General features: G+C 41.1%; 2 protein-coding genes across 7 annotated transcripts in view; one reads left to right on the top strand and one right to left on the bottom strand.

The window, feature by feature from the left end:
- Positions 1 to 23887, bottom strand: part of degs2 (delta(4)-desaturase, sphingolipid 2) — a 57602-nt gene that overhangs the window by 6462 nt on the left and 27253 nt on the right. The window contains exon 3 of one of the 3 annotated variants that reach the window (XM_086127317.1): positions 8447 to 8708. The exons of the other annotated variants lie outside the window; for them this stretch is intronic. Coding sequence (XP_085983443.1) covers positions 8655 to 8708 — 54 coding nt within the window. The 3' untranslated portion in view covers positions 8447 to 8654. Of the gene's footprint in view, positions 1 to 8446; positions 8709 to 23887 lie in introns of those variants that run through there. 3 annotated transcript variants of the gene reach the window in all.
- The window catches only part of evla (Enah/Vasp-like a), a 40343-nt gene that overhangs the window by 2829 nt on the left and 13627 nt on the right, over positions 1 to 23887 (top strand). Inside the window, exons 1-3 of one of the 4 annotated variants that reach the window (XM_086127312.1) lie at positions 2834 to 3034; positions 18686 to 18854; positions 20939 to 21119. In XM_086127312.1, coding sequence (XP_085983438.1) covers positions 3012 to 3034; positions 18686 to 18854; positions 20939 to 21119 — 373 coding nt within the window. In that variant the 5' untranslated portion in view covers positions 2834 to 3011. Of the gene's footprint in view, positions 1 to 2833; positions 3035 to 7857; positions 8302 to 18685; positions 18855 to 20938; positions 21120 to 23887 lie in introns of those variants that run through there. The other 3 variants (XM_086127311.1, XM_086127314.1, XM_086127313.1) reach the window with 3 other exon arrangements.

Here is a 23887-nt window from a genome sequence, read left to right as displayed (position 1 = left end):
TTAGCGATGATGGTGACTCCACAAAGCCACAGACAAGAACAATTTAAGTCGGCGAGATCATTTTTGGGGGGGGGGGGGCGTGGTTGCTTCCTTTGTAGCATAAATGCAAATATCCGTACACGAGAGTTATTTTTAGGCAGAGTGCTTTTATTGTCTCGTAGTGCTTCTCTCTTCTTGTCAGGCCGGCTGCTATAATTTGCTTGGCAATGTGTGTCTCTATGCGTGTGACTTTGGTTTTGAAACGGGCGCAAGGGGCTCAAATGCGAGGCGTCCGTCCTCATATATTAATGCGGGCTGACCGCTGTGGTGAGTCACGATAGGAAAAGGTATAAGTGCCGGCGGGATGTAAAACGCTGACTCGTGAGTCTCTCCTCCGGATGCTGCGCCATCAACAAAGCCAACCTGCCCCAGTCCTCCTGTCATTTCATGAACAAGTTCAGTATCAGTTCAAGCTGGCGTTCCAGGAGAAAGACACGCTTTTGAAATCCACTAATTAGTGAATGGGCATTGAAGTGTCACAATTCCCACTCTGTATGTTAAATTAGAGACGGTTCCATGTAAATTTACTTGCATGCATGAGAATTGAATTTCACTGTTCTTGAAAGCAGTCTCTTTTTTTCCATCTGAGAAGACATCAATTGTTTAAATTGGCGACACATAAGAAAATCAGTGTTGTCTCTTACTTTCTCGCATCCTTTCATGTTGTGTTATGAATTATGTAAATATAATGCATCAGGAGCCATTAGAAAATTTTACATGTGATTTCAAATATTAACAAGCACAGGGGTTCTCAAACTTTTTAGGTCCAGTCCCCCCCCCCCCCCCCCTCAAACACCACCTCGTAATCTAACAAAATTATTTATTTATTTTTTGAAGAACGTTTCATCCTTCATATTTATGAACTGTTTCATGGATATGAACTTAATCAGAAAACATTGAATTAAATTTAGGATTTATCCATCCATCATCGTACTTGCACTGTTTCCACTAACGACATGAGTGCCAACAGAGAGGAGCTAGTTTACGAAAGCACACTCAGTGTTGCCAATTTAGGGATATGGTTGCTATATTTAGCAACTATTCCATCCGCCATTTTTCTAAAAAGTGACTTGTGATTCAAATTCCCGCTAAGAAACAAACAACATGAATCAAATCATTTTCACATTGTTTTCCATTTGAAAAGAAAAGAGGCCAGTGTGGGGCAGTCCCGTAGTCAATTGCACTGAACATTGCCAAAGACACGGGGCCTATTTTTACAATGCAAAAGCAGTAGTTTATGCACAGGCTGGATTTTGCTGAGGTCACCTTGTCTTACTTGGACAACTCCACAGAGAGAAAAGAACATGAGAGAGCTCGAAAAGCAAGGTTGTCATATCGATGTGATAAAAGCTCTTTCATTTCAGAGATTTTAATTCGCCCCAAGTTAAGATAGAGAGAAGTCCTTAGATTTGTATGTTTATGTAATTGATGCATGAGTGATACCACACCAGATGCAGCAATTTTGATTCCCAGAATGGACCGGCGTCTTTAATCTTGGACTGTTACGTGTTGCTAGGCAGAATTCATGGAACACTACAATCGGTCAAACTGGAGTTTGGTAGACAAGATAGAAATGACTCCAAAAACAGCAATGCAAATTGATTGCGTATCACCTTCACAATTTGAAAACTGCATTCTTCTACAATGCAATGTCAATTTCAATTCATCACAACTGGTCCAACATAAATACATCACTCCACAGTTTGATATATTTTTTTCCATTTGTTAACAGTGTTGAGCCTTGGCGAAGGTTTGGAACATTGCAGTTACCGGTATATATTGTCGTAATGAAACACGGCCAATAAATCCGGAAACACTGTGGAGTGCTCCAAATAACAAACGAAAACCTGGTACATAAGAACAGCAACAACGTTGAACAATTTATTATGAAATTATTGCATTGTTTGGATAAGACTGACCGGCAACAGTCCGGACGCACGTCACATATGAACTGTTTAGAAAAATTTTGTTGCCCGGCTAATACTAAAATATTGTGTCCTCCAGACACACGAAATCATATCCGATGTTCTTGTGACACTGCTCTCAAACTTTAAGAGGTACCCAGGTAATTTTCTCTGGTGATTGTCGTAACACAAACGTAAAATCTGTACACTTAACGTTGAGATGATCTTTTCAGGAAAAAAAAAATTCCAGCCTACTCCTTCTGTATTCCTCATCTCCGGATGGGTACTGGAAATTGTAACATCATGTCTGCGCCCAGAGTGCATGTTCAAAACACTGCTCTTTGTCATCGCCAGCGTCTCAACTCCTTCTGGTTGTTAGTACAACAGCCAGCAAGTTCCCAAGATGTGTGAGACATCTTTAAATGCTATTGGGTGCTTTGAGGTCGTTTCGAAAATGAACCACAAAATGTTCAAACCAACCGCTCTGGGAAACAAAAGCCATTGTAACAAATGGTTCGCTGCGACTTGCCGTGTCTTATAGGACGTTGCGCCCATAACTGTTTTCACATCAGAGCCTTCAGGAATAAAATGGATGGAAAACTGGTTTTGTGTGATATCGTGGATAAAGGCATCATAGCTGTAATGTCTATGCCGCGTAAAATATTCCCTGGAGGCAGAAAGTCAGCGTTCCTCACAAACAAATGGAGTGAGGTGACTGGTCTTTGCCGGTCACATGTTCCCTCCCTCGCTCTCTTTCTTCCTGCCTCCCTCCCTTTCTCTGTCCCTCACTCTCTCTCTCTCTCTCTCTCTCTCTCTCTCTCTCTCTCTCTCTCTCTCTCACTTTCTTTCTCTCTCTCTGACTTGCATTCCCTCACTCTTGTTGCGACCGCCTTCTTCGCAGCGTCTCAGGCTCTCTGCTCTTTGGAAGATGTGAAGAAGGGAAGCTTGTGACGCCGGCAGCATGCACGTCGCTCTCTCCTCTCAGATTAACACCTCATCTTCCGCTCCATAATCTCCTCCTTTACACCTGCCTCCATTATTTGCCATCAGGACGGGACGGCCAGCAACATGTATTCCTTTGATGATTTCGGGTAGGACAACCCTATCTTTGCTTCAGTGTTTTGTTTCAGTGAGTGTGATAGAAGATGGCTTTGGAATGTGTCTGTTGGCTCCTCTTTCTTTAAGCTGCGTGACCACAAAATGTTCCCTGGATGCAATTCCCTTGCTCTCCAGCCACGGATTGGAAAAAATACAGCTTGTTTTTCTGCCTTTTTCTGTCCAATCTCTCTCTCAAGTGTGTTTCTTTACCCCAGCCAAGCTCCAGTTTGTTTTATTGGCTCAGTCTTTTCCCCGAGTAGAGGGAATGACTTACCTCCGTCAGCTGTTTGCAGAGCCTCGCGGGATCTCTCCCATCTGAATTGCACGCGAGTGTGAGAAAGTCGGTACAGGAAGCGCGGGATAGAAAGCGCTTAATCGCTCAACAGCAGAGTGAGTGGGACTATGGAACCAGATGACGGCGTGATATCGGGACCTTGGCAGATTACAATGTGATGCTCCAAATACAGATGTGTGGGACGTTATTCCTACTTTGTGCTTGACTGCGCGCGCTCCAGTAATCTACTGTCAAGTCCGGCATCATCTTCTTTGACTCCATGGCTACAACAATCTCTTCTTTATTTATTTATTTATTTGTTTTTCATTCAATGACTTCCACCTAGTGGTCATCACATCTGCCTCACACTTCTGAAGTTCAGGGCTTGATTTTGCATGTTCTCCACATGTCTGGCTTGTGCTGGGTACTGTGGCATCCTTCCCTGTTCCAAAACCTAAAAAAACATGCATTGTCAGCAGGAGTAAAGATGCGTTTGAGCGCTTGTTTCGCTGGTGATCAGTCGAGTGTGTGTACCCCACCTCTAACCCAAAGTCAACAGGGATAAGCTTTAGCTCACACACAACCTTAAAGAGTACAAGCGCTATAGAATACGGTATGGATGGATGGACTTTGCATGCTATCTCGGAAGTATTTTCTTCCCGGAATGGAAGCAGCCTATGTCTTTAAGGATCAGGATTAGAATGTTGAGGAAGGTGGAGTGGAGAGCGTAGGAGATGAGGTGGGGGGAGGGTTGCTTGTGTCGATACATTGCATGTGTCCATAACAATCATTCAAGTTGAAATGAGCGATTGATAGTCAATATCAATGTTAACATGCTGGGATGAGTCATTGTGTGTCTGTTGTGTTTCTGCAATTGAAACAACCATTTATAATAATTTTACACACTGAAAATTTGAACTGGAGTAATGAGAACAGTTGTTGCCATGGGGACATCATCACCCACATTACCCTGCGCACCTACCGTATTAGCTCATATAGTGGTCAGAGGTGTTTATATCCTCAGCTGCACAAAGTACCAGGCATTTATTGGGCTAAGGCAGGGTTGGGCAAATTATTTTCCAACGGGGTCCGTCCTGTGAAGAACTGGAACATGAGTCGAAGGCCACCCAACATGCTAGTCTTGACTTCATTCCTTATTATTTGAATGTCTTAATACATTTAGTATTATACGTCATATATTATTTCAATAAGCTGCTATTTGCGTTGACCTTGTATATGTAGTTATGATTAGGAAATAATGGAAACAACAGTCATTTAAGCAGTCATTCAAATCAGTAATTTGTTAACATTCCGCTAACAAACCGCTAACTCATACTGTTACGGTATTAGTTGTTCCAAGTTGGGACTCCCAAATCCTTACAGTACGTATCACGCTCTTCCCTCGAACGTGCAGAAAATGAGAATGTTGCTAACACGAGGACCGTTGCACTGAGTTGTCTTTTTGAAAAATAGTCACCAGAAGTTGTTAAAAGTGTGACATACAGCAAAGGTGACAATAAATTGACCACAGTGATGACAAAGTACAAGTCACTAAAAATAATAATATGCGAGTGGTACCACGTGATGTGTACATCAAAATAAAAGCCCCATGAGTTTATGTTTTAGTTTCGTTTATACTTCGTAAAGACTGCGAGTATCGGTCAGAGAGTGTGGACGGGCTTTACTGTCTCAAATTTCCATAAATGATACTTAATTTAAATGATATAGATTACTATACAGTATGTTGGGTTGGCACAGTGGTGTAGTGGTTCGCACATATTCTTAGCATTTCTCAAATGTGGACTCCAGCCTTCCTGTGTGTAGTGGAACTGTTGTCTCTTGCTTGTGTGTGCGTGTGTTTCGCCAAATCCTCCTGCTACTTGACACATCAGTTTTGTTCATGAAACACTCCAAACTGTCCATACTACCAGGACTGAACATGAGTGTGGATCGTTGTTTGTGCCCTGCCATTGACTGGCAAATAATCCAGAGTGTACTTTGTGTCTCTGCCAGAAATCAGCTGGGACAGGCTCCAACTCACCCACAACAGTAATAAGGACAAGCACGATCGAAAATGGATCAAATGAATTCTGGCTTCTATCACTCAATTGTGGCTGTCTTTCTTACCATTTTACGGACACACCACTTGTGGTGGTGCCACATGGGATAAATCCACCCTTGAGACTTTCTGTCCAACTCCTCGCTAACTTCACCTCCAACAAACTCTCTTCCAGTTGGTGTACATCGGGTCATTCTTTTTTTCAATTTCTAATTAATTTCAGGTCCATGTTCAGCTATTCAGTTGTGTTTTTGGGGGAATATTTACAGCACTTTTACTTTAAAATCCATACATAATGATGGTTTACCGAATACGGCTGTATCATACGGTGACTACCCCCTGTTGTTGTTGTTGTTTTTGTTTTTTTGTTGTAACTAAGCATGTGGTCAGTCTCGTAGGATAGGCTAGTACAGGAATGGAGGGGAATAAAGTTTGTGTCTAATTGAGGAATAATGTTACCGGTATTTATTTTTTTTTTTTAAGGATGAATAATTAGGGCAGAGCATTTATTGAAGCGGAGGCCATTGTTTCATGACTGCCGTTGATTTTTGTTCACTTAAAAGTCAATTGCCTTCCCCAACTACTGCACATCAGGTACCTTGGAGTCATTTTCTTATTGATTAAATCAGCGTTACCTGCTGACTCGCATGATTTGCAATACATAGATAAACATTGGTTTGATATGACTTTAACGATGTAGAGAGCATCATGTGAAAGACAAGGTTGTGAGCGTACTAAGTTTTCCCATTGGAAGTTATTGCAGCTTATTTTTGTCACGTTCTGGCGTCTCGTGGGCTGACAAAACCAGCAACATCTATTTATATTCCTTATTTCTTATTCTTTTAAATTTACCTGACCTGGCTTGTCAATTTACGGAGCATAAGTTGAAATGAATTTCTTTCTTGAAAAAGTCTGTGTCCATGTCCCTTCCTCAGGGTAACATCTCACTCTAAAAAGGTGGAACTTGTTATCATTTACCCCATCTGTCACAAATGTTACACAAGCCAGCTGGACCCTCTTCGAGAGATACTGTCTATGAGTCACGGGTAGCTTGGTGCTGAAAGCCACATTTTCTATTGTTTTGTCCATGGGACGTATCAAAGCAGGGAACTTCCAGGGCTAAAACGTTAGCTTGTTAAAGAGAAAATAACAACACGCTACATTGAAACCAATCAAATAAATCATTGCTTTGCTAGACTGTTGCGAATGTTTTGCCTCTACATTTGGAAGTTTCAATCAGCCAATCGCTGCACTGCATGTGGAAGACCTGAATTGAGTCTGAGAGGAAATCAATTACTGCATGTTAATGGACACTTAGCATGCCGCCAGTCTCGGCTATGACTGACCTCAGAGGTCCAGCCCATGTCAGTCAATAGAGCTCATTTAGAATGAGCTTAATTGCGGGTTGCTTTGGCAACATTGGTTGGTGATTGCGTGTCATTGATTGTTGGTTCATCATTTCTAGAAGTAACTGAGACATAATACGACATGTTTGCAACCGGCAGAGGTGCCGGTGTTTTACTGTCATCTAATTGGCTGTCGAAAGATGACATGGTGGCAAGTAGAGGAAGTTGAGCTCCAGCCACACACAACATCGACTTTGGCACAACTCCCCTCGGAGGCATTGTTCTGCTCAATACGACGCGGGCAGGGGCTTCAGCACGTTCGGGGCTCCGAAAATGGTTGCTTTGACACCCCTGCCCTCCCTACTGGGTCCGACAAAGGCTTCTTCTGGGGCGGCGACCATGTTGGGCCACCGTGGGCCATGTTTTGGTGGCCCTGCTAGAACAGTCACTCGCCCTGTAAATTCATGATATAATATGATAAGTTTCAATGTTTTTTGTTGTGTGTATTGTGTTCACAGTTTATGAAAATATTAATGTTGAAATGTTGCTTCTGTGAAGTTACTTTTTTATATGTTATTTATTTATTTAATGTATTTATTATTTTCAGTGTAAAATCTAACTGAATACTTAACGTTTGACATTTTCTGGCCACTATTCAAGCCATTCCTTATGGAAGTGTTGAAGCTGATGTGCAATAAAAATTGTGCACAGTACAGTAAAAAGATCAATGATTTATTAATTGAAATGGATAAAACTCAAATGATTGAATATGAAAAAAAATCAAGAACAGGTTGATTTCTTCATATTTATTCACGAAATTTGGTCGGGCCAGTGTTTGTGAACTTCAGGGGGCCAGACACAGTCACCTAGAGTATTAACAACTTTTTTTTAAGATCCTTTCAATCTTCAAATACCCATTCCACATGCTTTAACCACTTAAATAAAACACATTTTAAACACATTGCAAATGTATTTCAATGCAAGAAAAAAAATTGTTGAACGTGTGCATGCAAAATATTGTGATAGCATCCTATCAGGAGTTACTCTGCGATTCCCATCATCCATCTGCCATGCCCTTCAAAAAATAATAGTGTAATGAAATGTTCATCCCTCGTGTGGATACGAGGGGGCTGGGCATTAGGATCTGTTTGAGATGGATATGAGGTAATCTCCCCTGGGTTAACACAATGAAAAGAACACGGAAATTTTAATGACACACACTCGCACATACACACACGGTCGTCTGTTTTTTAGAGCGACATCAGGCCAGTCAATGACTTCATCTGTGCCGCCTGTCCATCCCTCGTCGCTTTGTTGCCGGATGGACATTCATCACTGTCATTGTGTAAGGCTTCACTTGGACAAGTCGAGCCTTTTGTCTTTTCTAAATTATGTTGCAGGATTTCTGGGAGAGGATTAGCCTGGGTTTCATGAGATTTTTAAGAGGGTAGGACAACCAGCGAGGTTATATTACATACAGCAGTTGACCAAAATGGACGTCCAGCGGGTGCGGGTGCTGCGTTACGGCCTCCCTCAGAGCGTCAGTGACTCGGGGCTGTTTTACAACCACATCTCCGGCAGGTTGGTGCCAGCACTTTGGGGTTTTTTTGTTTTTATTTTTTGCTTGTATGCTCGCTGTGATTGATGTCCAAGTCGGAGACATGGAAATGGGCTTTGTTACCATTCGGATTATGTGGGGTTTTCAGGCAAAAAAATGCTGTGTGTGGAGAGAAGTATTGTGATCGGCCAACAGCACAGAAGGCAAATCTTTACTTGTTGTATTTAATCAGATCTGAAATACTAATCTATAATCTTAATCTATCAAACTGTTGTTTAGCCTAAGAATTTATTTCGGATGAGCTTCTGTGTCCTTAGATCATTTTTTACAAGGTGTATATATATTTTTTTTGTCATCTAGTGGACAGTTTTTACCTTTAAGGTAGGTTTACACTCTGTTGTTGTCTCCCACCATCCCAGTTGCATCCTTTCTGTAAAATCCAAAAAAATCTGAGTAATGGAGCCACTCCACCAAGCATCTTCTCCATCCCAAACACTCTTCATACATGTATAATTCACATACACATTGAACTCATGCGTGGTTTCTGGCTACAGCGGCACTATTGCAAGCCAGTGCCTCTTTGCTTTATCTGGTGCTTTTTCTTCAAGCATCCGTCGTAGTCACAATACGCAGAATGGGGGATGTAATTGTAATGTATGCAAATCACCTAGACAGGGAAAATGTTATGTAGGTCACATGTAGACTGTAACTGTGTGGTGTGTGAGCTTTTTTTTTCTGACTCGAGTAGATGTAGGAGTATAGCAAACGGATGCTGCTTGAGCTTTTCCACATACAACCAAACAACGGGACATTTAGCTAAGAACATAAGCACATTAATGTTGGCATTAATGCCATTAAGGCTTCACTACTCTGCTTACTACACACACACACACACACCAGGGGGCTTAGTTGCAGCCCATTCCGCAGGGGTTACACTGCACTTTGTATGTATCAGCACTTAGATAAAAAAAAAAACAAGATGGAACAGCTCAGAGGTCACTACCTGGTCATCAACAGGAGCTTGAAAGGCTTTTGTGACAGAATTTAGATTACAATTCTTATGCGTCAGTATGTAATGTACTTTTTAGATGATGGATTATGCCAGTATATGTTGCGCCAGCGGATGAAAACCCTCAAAGATCCAGTTAGTGATCCAGCAACCGGCAGCCCACAGGCTGCACACTCAGAGTGACCCTCCATTCATTTGTTTAAATAAAAATGTTTGCCTTGTGTCAAGTTTTACTACTATAGCATTAAGAGTTAAATATTTCAGGTCAACAAAGACTGCCTTTTTGTAATATGTATTGGAATTTTATTTATGGCAAAGTCTAGACGCACTTATTTTCCTAAAAACATATAGGCAATTTATGTTCAATGAAATCCAGAATCACTCTTTTTTTTAAAATCTAAAAACAACAAAAAAATGTCTAGAAAACAGCAAAAACAACTATCATTTTTATATTAAGCCAAATTGTCATATCTGCTAAAAGCAACCCTTAAAGTAACTTGTAATATAAGGTAACTTTTGTAACACTGGCAACCAGGACAGACTATCTGGTTCTGGACCGAACCGAATAATGTTTTTGGATTCCAGAAATGCAGGCTGAGACAAAGTACGATAAGAAGAGTATTTATTTACAGAAAAGCGCCCCGATAAAGTACAAAAAGAAATCGCTGCTCACAAGGAGCCAGCAGAAACAACGCATAAACAGAAGCGCTTGCAAAAGGCAAGGTACTTGGGAACGAAATGTCTAAAGCGAGTAACGTGAAGCCAAAGATCAGGAGCAAGAAGAAAAAATAAAAATACAAACTAGAATCTATGAATAACGAGAAATCTAGAAAGCAACACTTGAAGCACCACAGCGAGCAAGGTCAATAATCCGACAAGAGACAAGGCAGCTTGGCGGTCCTTAATTACTTGTCAAGACTGATGAGGAAACGCGGAACAAGTGCAACTGCTGGAGAGAAACGCCCTTAACTACAGCTGGGGCGGAATCATAATCGAAACAGACATGACACAGACACTTATGGACAGCTTCTGTCGATGCACAACCACTATATCGCTACAAATTCCATTTCTTGCCATTTTTGTCTTTGTCTGGGTTTGTCATGATACATTTTTCCTCTTTGCCATCATTGGTACAAGTTCAATTTCCTGTTCTCTGAATATCATTTTAGACTTTGTCATTATTGGTACCCTTATGTGGTGGCATAACAAAAGAATGGCAAAAAGACCCCCAAAAATGACATTTTTCACTGTGTATTTGACCTTGGGTGCGTTTTAATTGGCATTCTGCACTCTGTTCATCAACAGAAATCCTTTTCTGCTGCATCTTGCTGTTTGTTTTCAACAAGCGCGTTGTTTTGTCATCTTACAAAGGTGCAGAAATAACATTGGTTTGTGCTGTTTTTAGCTCTTGCAGGCGTCCTGAAGCACTACTTTCCCCCTTGAGCAGATTAGAGGTCTTGGATGAGAGTTAAGTCCTGGTTAATTTAGATTTAAGACTGCAGTGAGGTAATGATCGGCCTGCCGCACGACGCCTCTAATCCTGCCTGTCAGACCGACCTCCGTTTTCTTTCAGATGAAACCCCACTCCTCCCCTTCACACACACACGCACACACATTCCTGCACTTGTGGCACAGTGAGGACACACACACACACACACACACACACACACACAAACAAACATGGGCATCCATACTGTATGTGCCCATACCGCTCTTGCCCCAAAAATGGCCTCGTCAACTTGAGAGGCTCTCCTCCCCATGGTGGCGCTTAACTCAATCCATACACAGTCACCATTAAAGGTGTGTGCATTTTTGAAATCGTGCATCTATTATGCAACCGTCATAACATTGTTTGATACATCATCTTGTTTCAGCCCTGAGATAAAATAATAGCAGAGCAACACATTGCCTCAATTTGTGCAGACCCTGATGACTGTGGAAGTAGCGCTTTGGTTTCACTGAGGCCCGCTGACATGAATGAATACGAACAAAGACAAGAAATTCCCCTTTTTTCCCCCCCTTGCTCTATACTGATAATTGTATATCGCTGTTACCTTCACCAGAAGGCAGAAATGCATTGCAGTGCCTAATTACCTCCCACGCCGCCCAGGAAGTTTCCTCAGATGGTGTCATTGCTCCCAGCTGACTGACTATTGTACCAGAGGTCATGATTTATTGAAGATGATTAATTAGAATGAATAAAGTCACGGTCTGCTGGAAGAATTAAATGTTAGGTCTCTGTTCTCCAATCACTTCAGCTCTCTCCTTGTTACATGAATGTGCATTCGGAAATATCAGTCACTCTGATCCTCTTTTTGATGCACAAGGTCAGACAAAATGGTCCATTTGGATTTCTTTGCAGCTTCATCCTTATACGAAGTGAGAAAAAGATTTTAGTCAGTAGCCCGACTTCGTCTTCCAATGGATACAGGGTCTTTAACATGCTGAATGTAGTTTACATGTACAGTAGTTTAGCACAGGAATACCAAGAATTTGATGCAACACTTTTTTAGGAGCTTCCCCGTCTGTTCATCTGGGCAATATAGGACAGTAGTATCTCCATGTAAGAGTGACTAAACTTACATGTGTTTCGACATACAAATCTTTTTCTTGAGTTGTGAGGAAAAATGTGAGTTAGAAGTCACAATGGTGACAGAGAACATCACAACAAGCAGCAAATGGTGAATAATCCCTCCAAAAAAGAGGTGGAGTGTGCCTCAAGCTTTGCCGTTTGTAGTTAAAATTTCATGAATACATCCTAAATTACAGTTCTTAAGAGACTTCTAAATTGGAGTAGATTTTATGCAGAAGATGCCAGGTAATTTTTCATTACAGCAGTGTTGCGCTGTTCATGATCAGTAAAAAATGTTCAGGAGACGAAATTTTACATGGCAGGTTCACGGAGCTGTATGAGTGAACAAAATACTGTAGATCTTAGTGCAATATAAAAACATCTCTCATATCCTTTATCGTTGCTGTTGTTGTTTTCTGTGTGTTGTGACACTAATGTAGCCTCCGTGACATTAAGACAGCAACAACCGCTTTTCAATTACATCATCCTTATGCCTCACTCTCCAGGGAAGAGTAATCAATTTACATTCCATCCTAACCATAACCCATTAAGTGTGCATTGACCCGCATGTGAGCTGAGTTCAGGAAACAGAGTCTGTGCAATGTACTTGCAAGAGCGTAAGGCTGGGCGAATGAATCGACCTTTAATCATGACTTTGATGTTGGATTCCCACGATCATAAAAAGATTCTAATCAAAGAAACGATTCATGTTAAACACTTCCTACGTTGTAAAAACACCCTGACTGCACAATGGCGCCTGTACTAAATCAAGGATACCCCCCTTGCGTGAGAGAGTTTTTGGTTCCTCTTGCACTCATGACAAGCTGACAGCACATTTCTGAGACTTTAGCGCCTTGTTCATGAATGGGATCATGAGGCGGCCGCGTCGGGCCTGGTGACTCATCCAAAATTGCGACGCCTTTGTCCGCAAATGAGCAGGACAAAACATTTAGCTAATTGCCACTGTAATCGAAGTCCTGTCCTCAGGTGGGAACCAAGCAAGGCCTCCTGCGCCTCACCGACCCGAGCCCATTGAAAAATCCGTAGCCCGGCCAGCTATTGCTTCTACATGACTTTGAACTGCTATGCATAATTTGCTCGTGTCTTCATGTTGACGGAGAAGGGAGCACATATGTCAAACCATGTGTGCAAGCTTTGCTTTATTCAAAAGCCTTGCCCGGCCGGCATCGTGGCCTCCTTTTCCCTACCCGAGGCCGATTTGACACAAGGAAGCGCTCAGTGTGGCAGAAGGCTTTTGTGCCATTGCTTTGTTGGGCTTTATTTTCCTGCTCCTCTGACATTTCCTCTTCTGCTCTTCATCTTCATCTTTCCACGGCCTTCTCATCTTCACGCTGCGCTCTCTCTCTCTCTCTCTCTCTTCATGTTTTCTAGCCTGTTAACTTCCATGCAGTTAAAAGAAGAATGCATTTTTGTGCTCATCATATTTATCATCGGGTACAGGACACAAACTGTTCTCGTTTTTTTTTCTTTGACTCCCCAGACGCTAGAAAGAAGGAACTTTGTGCTTCACCTTCAACCCTTTTGTATTCCAACCATATTTTCAGTGTTGCTTTTAACTCTTACGCCATTAAAGTCAACATAGCCAAGGCCAATTCACATAATTCCTCAAATAGTGTCCGTCTCTCTAATACACGCTGTGTCCCAATAAATCGCCCAGCACGCCAACAACTTTTAAGGCTTAAAGACCTCCTTCCAAGACTTAAAGACTTCCTTCTAAGAATAAATGCCTACTTTTTCCCCCCATCCGAAAAAAGGAAACTGTTATAATCTCAGTTCCTAGACAATACAAACTGAAATTCACAATTTATGAAAACAAACTCTCTGAAATTCTATGACCTAGTTGAGTTCCTAAGAGTACAAATAACGTACAAAGCACACAATAACCTACTCTGCCACAATACTGTTCAAAATGAGAGAGCTTTGCTATGACGTGACGGGCACCGGTACAACCGTCTACAAGAAAACCCAAAAGGAGAACAAACATTAAGCAAAGGTGTGTTTCTGTTTGAGCTGTTAAGTTGTGGAACTGACCTGAAAAGTTGTGAATCACTTGCTGTCTTCAAAAAGGGTTGCAAAGTATAAAGCAATGATCTAAATAAGGCACTAGTCGGTGAAACTGAAGACATTTCACAACTTTTGGGACGCACTAGTTTGAGTCTAATTGAAATCATGTGCGAGTATGAGGGTATGATGATTTAGAGATGCATTCGGGTGTGTGCGTATGTACTGCATGTACTTTACATATGCTGTTGATTCATCCAATTAATTGAATGTCACTGAGTAAGATTTGAGCAACGCACGACCTTTTAGCGATGATGCATCTCCGTCGTCCATCATGCACGTGTACTCTCGTCACCTCCTGGCACAAATGTGACCAGAATCGTACTTGTTAGCAAAAACGTCCCACTGCCTTCTGTCTTCATTAACGCCTTGAAAGTATCAGCATGTATGTCACCCGCTGGAGATGCTTGCCAGTGAAATTAGACACTGTGGCTAGACGGGAACGTCGCTTTATTTGTGACTTGCTTAAAGAGGCGTGCTTAATGTCCAAAAGAAGAAATGAAAGCATCAGTCCATTCCTCTGCTAACTGCTCCAGAAATAGTTGCTGCTTTTGTAAGAAGATCGTTGCGAGCGGCAGTAAACATGATGTCTGTATGTTGAACTTACCCTCGGTCTAATCAGTTACAAATCCATTATGCTGTCACTCAGGATGGCTCTATTTGTATGTATTCAAGTAACCTCTCATTGACACACTGTGCTTTTTCTTTGTATTGTGTAATGACACAAAAATGTCGCCAGCCATCAGCATCTGTGTTCACTTCTGCCAGCCCCGTCTCAATTGCACAAGTCTCGTAAACAGATGAATCATACCTTTTTCCACGGTCAGTTATGGTAGCATTAATTGGTAACTATATGGTTGTCTTACTCCAGCAGATCATTTTCATCTTTGTGACTGCTAAATACCGTGACCGTTTCAAACGTTTCTCTGTCTTGCCCGCAGAGCGGTTTATTCCCAAAGGGCGTTGGCTCGGGGGGCAAGGAGCCCAGTGCATTCTGGTCACTATTGGTGTTGAGCAAAAGCGACCACAACCACATTCTGTCTCCAAAATATTTCTGCAGGGAATGCAAAAAAAAAATAAAACATTCTGCCTGTGGCCAATGACAGAGAATGTAAACTCACCATTTGTTGATGGTACTGTATATGAGGTTATTTTTTGATTCATTTTATGAATATTGTCAATCCCAGTCAGTGATTGCTGGAATCCATGCAGGAGATATGAATAACTTCAAGACGATCTCCGCTTGTGGATGACGTTAAGTTGGCCAGGGCGATCACAGATCCCCACTAAGTGTTACAAGTAACGTAATTGCTCTCGTGACCTGAGAGAGGGTGTTGAGCCTCCTTGTCAGCCACTGAGCAGCAGAGAAGTGACTTTTACTCGCTCCTCACACAAGTCACTCAACGCTATTCTAATTTTCGCCGTCACGCAGCCTTTTTCCAAGCTCCATTTGTAAAGCTGCTCACATTAACAGGCTGAAGGTGTGAGGACCAAGGAAAGCAGAGGGAGGTGAAAAGGCTCAAGTGTGTCTATGCCAGCACTTGACCTATCTAGCTAGCTAGCTAACTAACTAGCTAGATATCTAGTGCTTTTTCTATATCTCATAACATCAGAGGCATTTATTTATTAATTACTGGTTTTTGTTTGTTTATTTGTTTGTATTATGCATCAGCATTTTACACATGAGCAAGCTTCAGATATATGGTTACTTGAGTTTGAAATAGTGACTGCAGTTGAGTGCTGTTGAGTGTGGCGTAGCGAGCAATCAATAATGAGTGTCATTTATATCAGCATGAGTGTTAATCTGCAAGGGCCCCCGCTTCAACCACTAACTGCTCAGGAACCCGTGGCGATTCCACAAAAATGTAGCCTCGTGTTCCAAGAAGGCATGAACTGATACATTTTAACGGTAGTCACCTGGAATCTGCTTTGCAGTTAAAGGTAACTGGTAATTTACCAGGAATTTAGGAAACGAGTAGGCAGCTTCATTAGCTTCATTATGGCAAGCGTACAGGAGCCCTTAATTGGCCGATGTATTACCAGGCCAGTCCTGGCAATCTCAACCGCTAGCAGGCACCCCCCACCCTTTAATACTGTGCGTGGGACATGTTTATAACATCCTAGTTGTGTCCAGAGCAAATCCACACTTCAAGTTAGCTAGGCGCTGTTGTTTTGCTTAGAAACAGTTGTCTGAATGACAGTGTCTGTTAACTGCGGTAATTGCAGTTGCTACCCAGGGTTTTTTTTTTTTGCGGTAAAGGGATGTAATAGACAAGAGGCACTTTTTTGTGTGAAACGTATCCAGCAATTACTTGAGACAGGGCTTCTATTAGAGTTGAAGTCACTATTTAAGGAAATCCTGTCTCTTTTTTTGAGGTTGGTGCAGTTAATATTTGTTCTCAAGGGTTGTTGCCTCAAGACAACAGTCACATTAAAATACCAGCAACACCCAACTTTTCCTTTGAGGTATTTTTGGAGGCATGGGACTTGCCTCTCAGCCCTCTCCGCTGTTGCAGCAATATTTTGATACAAAATACAATCATTATTTCCTCATTGTTGTTCTTTCCTTCCCAGCTTCTGCTCTTTTAGTCGAAGTCTGAAGCTGGCTGTGCTCTTGGTGATTTTAATAAACTATATCATTACCACACACACACACACACACACACACACACACACACACACACACACACACACACACACCCTCATCCCCAGACTGATGTGAGCATGTGTATGTGCTGTATCAAACCACACTAAAGACCAGAAGGGTCATTTTCGTCATTTGAGGTTTTGAGCTTTTTAAGGCAACAACCCACCCTCTTCTTGTTTTATTTAATGTCAGACGTTACATTTGTGTGTTTATTGCGGAGTCACCACATACGGTAACTACACTAAACTCATGCTTCATTGGATTTATGCACAATTATACGAGTAGAATCTGGAATAATAGTGCAGTGCTATTTGTGCTTTATAGCAAACGTAAAGTATATGTTGCATTTGTCATCTTTCACTTAGCATATCCGCAACAGTTTTTGGTTTTTAATTTGAAACATCGCCTTCACTTCAGATTCATGTGTCTATAACTATATGTACTTTGGGTCAAAAATAACAGCAGCCAACATATTTTGACAAAATGCTTTTTAATCAGAGATTTAAGTGAACTTCTCTCGATGAATGAATTGCGCTGATTAGGAATCCGCCCTCCTTTTTTCTCGAGCACATCAGGTTTTCAAAGTAATAATTAAAAATAATTAATAGTTATAGTCACTCCATTGTTCATATCTAATCTAAAAAAACATCTAAAATCTTTTATTTATTTATTTAAACATGAAGAGTGTGCTTAAATACAGGAAAATAAGAATCTGTCGGAAAATGAAAAATTGTACTTAAATATTGTAATAATAAATGAATTTATTTTAAATGTATTTTACCTAAAAGTTAACTACAACATAACAGTACTTAAACAAATGAAAAAAGTTTAAGCCACTGTCACATTATATTCAAAATGGCGCCGCGAGAGTGGCTGCCTTTGCAGCAGCTCCTATATTTTGTTGTTCTACTTCTTCCTTTGATGACTTTGCTGCTGTGAATTGGGAATTTCTCCATTGCGAGACTAATAAAGGTTTTCTTATCTTATTATACAGTTGGAACTAATTCATTGATTTTTTTTTTTTGTTGCGTACCGCTAGAGGGAGTGCGTGTACCACTGACTTGAGAGTCGCTGTTCTAGTGCATTATTGATTGATCCCATCATTAAGGATTTGGTCAGTTGTGTGGTAAACTTATCTGGTAACAACAGAGAAGTTGCAAGTGTTTTGTTTTTGTTTTTTTTTGTTTTTTTATTGTGGTGAATAACGTGTGAGTGAGACACATTATACAAACACAAGCAGTTGCTCTTCTATTTTTGTCGAAGCAACAGCGCGAGCTTCTGACCATTTCACGTCACAATCACAGAGTCAGAGTCAAACTCTGTGTTGACCACACCCTTCAGGTTTTATATTTACTAAATATAAAACCTGATCAATATTTCAGATCTTGTAAATATTATTTACAAGTATCACTCCTGACCGCATTCTGAGCAGATCGAAGAGGAAAAATCACTCAACACACCCCACACTGCAGGATAATAGTTCAAGACAATCTTTTCGAGACATGAGAGGACCACTGGGCCTTTGATGATTGGGATCAGAAGGGAAGAAAAATGCTCAAATTAGGCTGGATTGTTGGTAGTTACTGTATGTGTCAACCCACTTTATGAAGCACAACAAGACATTGGGGAAATTAAGTTGCTTCCATGCATCAAAGGCCACTTCAAAGCGACTTATTGTGCTCAATTCAACACTGCTATTGGAGCAGGAGTTAAGAACATTCTCAAAGACCATTCAGACATTAAATAAATCAAAGAATTGATCATTATTTCACCCCCGTTTGTCAGATTGTCAAGAAAATGTAAGTCATCCATTTCACAAAGAAAGTATGAAAAAAATTCAGATGTCAAGTGCTTGCTTTCTAGGTTTTTTTTTTTTTTTTAAATCCAATCGCTCTTATTGCTTGACATTGCTCATTCTCTTGGGCGGATGTATGATAGTTTTGATCTATTATGTTAATGTTATTTGGTCAATATTGGTCAGGACAATCATAAAAATGGCTGGCTAGAGAAACAGGATGTGATTGAATCCAAACCGATGTGCCATTTTAAATGTAAATTCTCCCTCTCTTTCCTTCACTCTCTTTCCTCTGGTTACAGCGAGCAGAGCATCTGCCAGGCCCGGGCCTCTGTGATGGTCTACGATGACGCCAGCAAGAAGTGGGTGCCCATCAAGCCGGGCCAGCAAGGCTTCAGTCGCATCAACATCTACCACAACACTGCCAACAACACCTTCAGGGTGGTGGGTGTCAAGCTGCAGGACCAGCAGGTGAGTGTGCGCTGTCGCTGCGTTCACGCTCACACGCCACATTTGCATTTTCACCCTCCAAAATTCCCAGTGGAGTGTTTTCTCTATGAACGTTCCAACAGACGTGTGGATCAGTGGTGAGAGTCAGAAAAGCTGCAAATACACTGGCACCGCTGATGTTCAGAACAATTTGTTATGGACGGTGGACATTAATTTGTTTGAATTTCAATGCAATGTTCCCCCTTCACAATAACTGAAATGAAATCAATCAATCCATTCCTAAATAACCTAACCTTTATGAATTGTACAGGGACCCTCGGTATATTTCTCAATATTGTTTTATCAGCCTATCCTCCAATTTGCTGATAACAATATTGCTTTGGCGCCATCCAGTGGCGCCTTGGTGCCAAGCAATCTTCAGTAAGACAAAAGTCGTCCCTTACCTTCATTTTGGGGCCTCCATAGGCAATTACTAGAAAGTGTCAAACCTATTAGCGGGGCATCCATTGGGGGAGGATTTTGCTAGTCAAGGTAGGGCTCTGTCCCTATCCCACATAAAAAGCAAGATTTCACTGTTCGTGGTGGTCACGTAAGTGTAAAAATAAGCTTCTCCAACCTGTCTGTTGTAGCAGATGCCCACTGACTCTGGGGAAGAGGTGAAGTGCACTTTGGATTCTAACCTCAAACCTTCGGAATGTGAGGCAAACATTCCAACCAATATAATTTATTTGTTAAAATGAAATACCGTTTGTTTGATTCAGGCTGGCGCTGCGTCCATCAATACAAACGTGACACTGTCTGTACATTACAATAACAAATATTGAAACTATAATTTATTTACAGTTACAGTTATACACACAGTAATGATTATGTTGTGCGGTTAACCAGTAGGAAAATTATACTTCAACTTAAAAATTTTTATGTTTTTACATATCATTTCAATTTGAGATATTTTTATCATGACAAAAACAACTAATTGAACTGCATCATATTCTGCAGAGACGCTGATTAAAAAATAAATATATATTGTGCGCAGATCACTTTGCATGTGTTTTGCAAAATGAAATTGCTTTGAACAAGTTTTGCTATGACCAACAAATCAGAGGAAAAAGCTGATGTCATTGAGGGCCAGCACTCTGGCACTCTGAGGACGAATTTGAAATGGAATTGGATCAAAAAAACGCTGCTATGTCGGTGTGAGTCACAAGGGTCAGCATTACTGATCCCAAAGGCTTTGAGCAGATTTGAATCACATGGTGGAACATTGAGGCTAAAATTCAACTGGACAAAAATATCTTATGTCCACGTACACCTACGAGAAGCAGCGTAATCGAGAGTAATGGTTCTTAACCTGGGTTCGATCGAACCCCAGGGGTTCGGTGAATCGGTCTCAGGGGTTCGACGGAGCCTCTGCCATGAAGGTTAAGACACACCCGACTCAACATGTCAATTAGTTATGACCCGCTCGCTTGGCCATCAGTGGCTGTGGATGATCATCCATTGCATTGCTTGTCCAATCAGTGGTGCGGGAAATTTAGTTCGCTCAGTAGTCAGCGTGTGACTGTCGTGATAGTGCTAGGTGTGATTTATTTTTCTTTTTTTTTTAATGTTTTAACACATGCTATGTCGAGCAAAAACAGTAAGCGGTCGGACGAATATGTACAACATGGATTCACATGCATCACGGAACGTGATGGGACTCGGCGTCCTATCTGCATGATTTGTCATGCCAAGTTGAGCAACTCTAGTCACGCACCGGCAAAACTGAAGGAACACTTCTTGAATCTGATTTTTATTTTTCACCAAGGGTTCGGTGGATCTGCATATGAACTGGTGGGGTTCGGTACCTCTGACAAGGTGAAGAACCACTGGTCTCGAGAAATGCAATGAGATGAAAATCATTTACTGTGGGGAATAAACAAATACTATTTAATTCAATAAATATTACAATTTCAGTTGTAATGGAGGTCAACGCTTCTGATAACATTTAGGCCAGCGAAAAAGATCTTGGTGACCCTGACCCGTCCACCACTGTCGGACCTCTCGTGAACAATAATTTTTTGTTATTCACAGTCTGTAATTTGAACTCATTTCTGCGCTCAAAGGTGGTGATCAACTACTCCATCGTGAAGGGCCTGAAGTACAATCAGGCCACACCCACTTTCCATCAGTGGCGTGATGCTCGCCAGGTTTACGGGCTCAACTTTGCCAGCAAGGAGGAGGCCACCACCTTCTCCAATGCCATGCTGTTTGCCCTCAACGTGCTCAGCTCGCCTGATAGCGGAGGTAAAAATGGAAATCTCACCTCATGGTCTTTTTTTTTTTTTCATACCCCTTAAACTAAAAAAAATCCACGTTCTCGCTGAAGCTTGATATGCACTGCTTTGTTCAAGTGATACAGTTCCTATTTTTTGCTCTGAAATGGCACAATTCAGTAAACGGAGTAGATGGAAAATTCATCATGGATATTGATTCTGTTCAGATTATAATCTGGCCTCTTCCAAATATAGAATAAAAAATGTGTTGTAAAGTTGCTTTGTTTACTCCTGTGTTGTCAAGTTATTTAACTCCGTTGAAACATTACTCCATGTGTCACTTAAAATGGGCATGGACAGGGGCGATCGAAAATGTTATATATCAAGGCATATACTGTAGACCTGCGGTATAAATCCAAGAGATCCTGATTTTCTTTGACCTTCTGGCTGTGTGACAGACTATTTAAGATATTTGCTGAAGGTTATGCTGACATTTGATAGCTCTACTCCAAAGAGCAACAGAAAATTAATGTGTCTTTTTGTGTCTTTTGTTCGTGTTGGTACGGCAGCTGTGTGGAACTTGGACTGGAATTTGGGCTCGCGTTGCAACCACCCTGCTTTTATCATCTCACATGAATGCCAGTTAACCACTATTAAATTGCTCCGGATGGCTCTGTTTGATTCCCACGAGCTCTTTTAATCTGAACATTGACTCTAAATTATTACAGACGGTTCCCATTATGTTACATTATGAGGTATTCATATTTTTGTCGGGTGTCCAAAAAGTTCCGGACAGAATCGGACCCTACAAACTTAAACTCATGAAAGTTTATCTCACAAAATATTTATTGACAAAAAATACCCGCAAGGCCGACAAAGTACAAATAATGACGCTGGACATCAAGCCAGTAATAATGCAAAATAAGCAAAAAGCGCTTGCGCAAGGCAAGGAAAAAACCCGAACGAAAATAGGAACAAAAGTACAAAAAAGACCAGACCGCGTGGGGGGGAACAAACCGTGGATACACTTAAACACACCAAGAACTACTTATTTGAATAACGATGAACATAATAAAAGGCAAGACTTGACATGCGTGAATTTTGACACAGTTACTTGGGACTTCCTTGAAACTTGAAGGTTAAGAATGACAGTCTGACTTACAAATAGGGTATGTGACTTACTCCCACCTATGGTAAAATGTTTGTGAATACGAGAACAGGAATAGAGAACAGGAGTTGGTTTTTGAAGTTGGCCACAATGTTGCAAGGGGAAGGGCAGAAAAACAAAATGTCCACTCTTGGATTAAACCATCCCGTATCGAATGTAAATGTGTTGTGATCGATGTTTCACACAACCTCAGCCAATGCCAAGGAGTTTGCAAAACATATTTGTATATATTTTTTCTTATCATAAAACAGTTCCCCACAGTTCCCTGAACAACACACAAGAGTTAAACAGCACAATGACACTTTTTATTCATTTTTGCTTCAATACTCACGGACATGCACAGACGTTGAGCTCTGTCTTCCATGAGCTGTACTACCCTCTAGTGGTGAATCATTTTTGGGGCCAGTGGTGATTCATATTTGGGCCCCAACTGAAAATGTATTTTTATTTTTATTACAAAACGTCACTGTGAAACACTTTATACTGTATGTGGTCTTACATAGTAAACATATTTAGTTGGGTGTGCTTGTGGAGTCACCTGCTGTGCATTTCTCAGCCTCTGAGAAGCTCCGGTTACCACTTATTTTAAAGGGGGTGGTGTGTAAAAGAATGTGTTTGTTATATTATTGTTATTTTATGTGAAATGTCCTGGAAAGTGTTTTTGTTGATGCTGCAGCTGTTGTAAAAGCGCTATATAAATAAAGATGTATTGTATCGTATTTAATGTCGACATCAGGCCAGACTGCCCTTGTGACTCGAATGGTGGTTAAAATATCACTTACGGAGACGTAATGTCCCGGCACTCCTTTATTGAGAGCAGTGGGGTGTGAAGTGTGCTGTATCTGTTACTTACTGCTTGTTTTTGAGCTGTAACTGAGTCAAAGCTACTGCATTTTAAACCTAGACTCACTTACCTCACTTGTGCAATAATGAGCAATAACTGAGCCATTTCATTTCATGTGCAATATGTGTCCTGCGTGCAATATAAGCCTCAGTCCACACTACCACTACTGCTGCTGTTGTTGTGTGTTGTTGAGTTTTGTATTTATTAAACCGTTATTTTAATCATTTTTTTTACGAAATGCACTAAGGAGTGGCACCCAAATTTCGTTGTATGCTATACAATGACACTAAAGGCGATTCTGATTCTGATCAAGAGCTTCTGCTTGAACTACCGGTAATTAGGGAGAGGCATTTGACCAAATTAACTCTGGCTAAAATGAACGATAGATTTGTCAATAATTTGTAAACATCCCTTTGATAGTCATTTCAGATGGCAGACAATACAAATAGTTTGTTTTCTATAGTTTTTCTCTAGTTTGAAAAGCCAATAATAATTTATAATTTAATGTTTTGTCAATGTTGAGTACTTGAATTCCGTGCCACCATTCAAAATCAACTCCCCTGCAAATCTTTTTTTACACCTGGTGAAAGGTCATTTTTATTTTTCATCTGCATGAGTCCCCTGAGTTCACTGAAAACAAGCCTGATCAAGCCCTCCTCAGCTTCCTTCGGGCCCTTCATGCTCGACCTTCACCATGGCAACAGCCTGGCACCTTTTCACGTCAGCAATACAAACGCACATGCATGGGCGCACTTGCGGCACCAGGCAGCACAGGGCGATAATTGTC

Source organism: Hippocampus guttulatus, chromosome 13 (assembly GCF_054856545.1).
Source record: "Hippocampus guttulatus isolate MCC_2025c chromosome 13, RoL_Hgut_1.0, whole genome shotgun sequence".
Taxonomy (NCBI): domain Eukaryota; kingdom Metazoa; phylum Chordata; class Actinopteri; order Syngnathiformes; family Syngnathidae; genus Hippocampus; species Hippocampus guttulatus.
The sequence above is the reverse complement of the archived record's forward strand: the minus strand, read 5'-3'. Positions and strand labels throughout refer to the sequence as shown.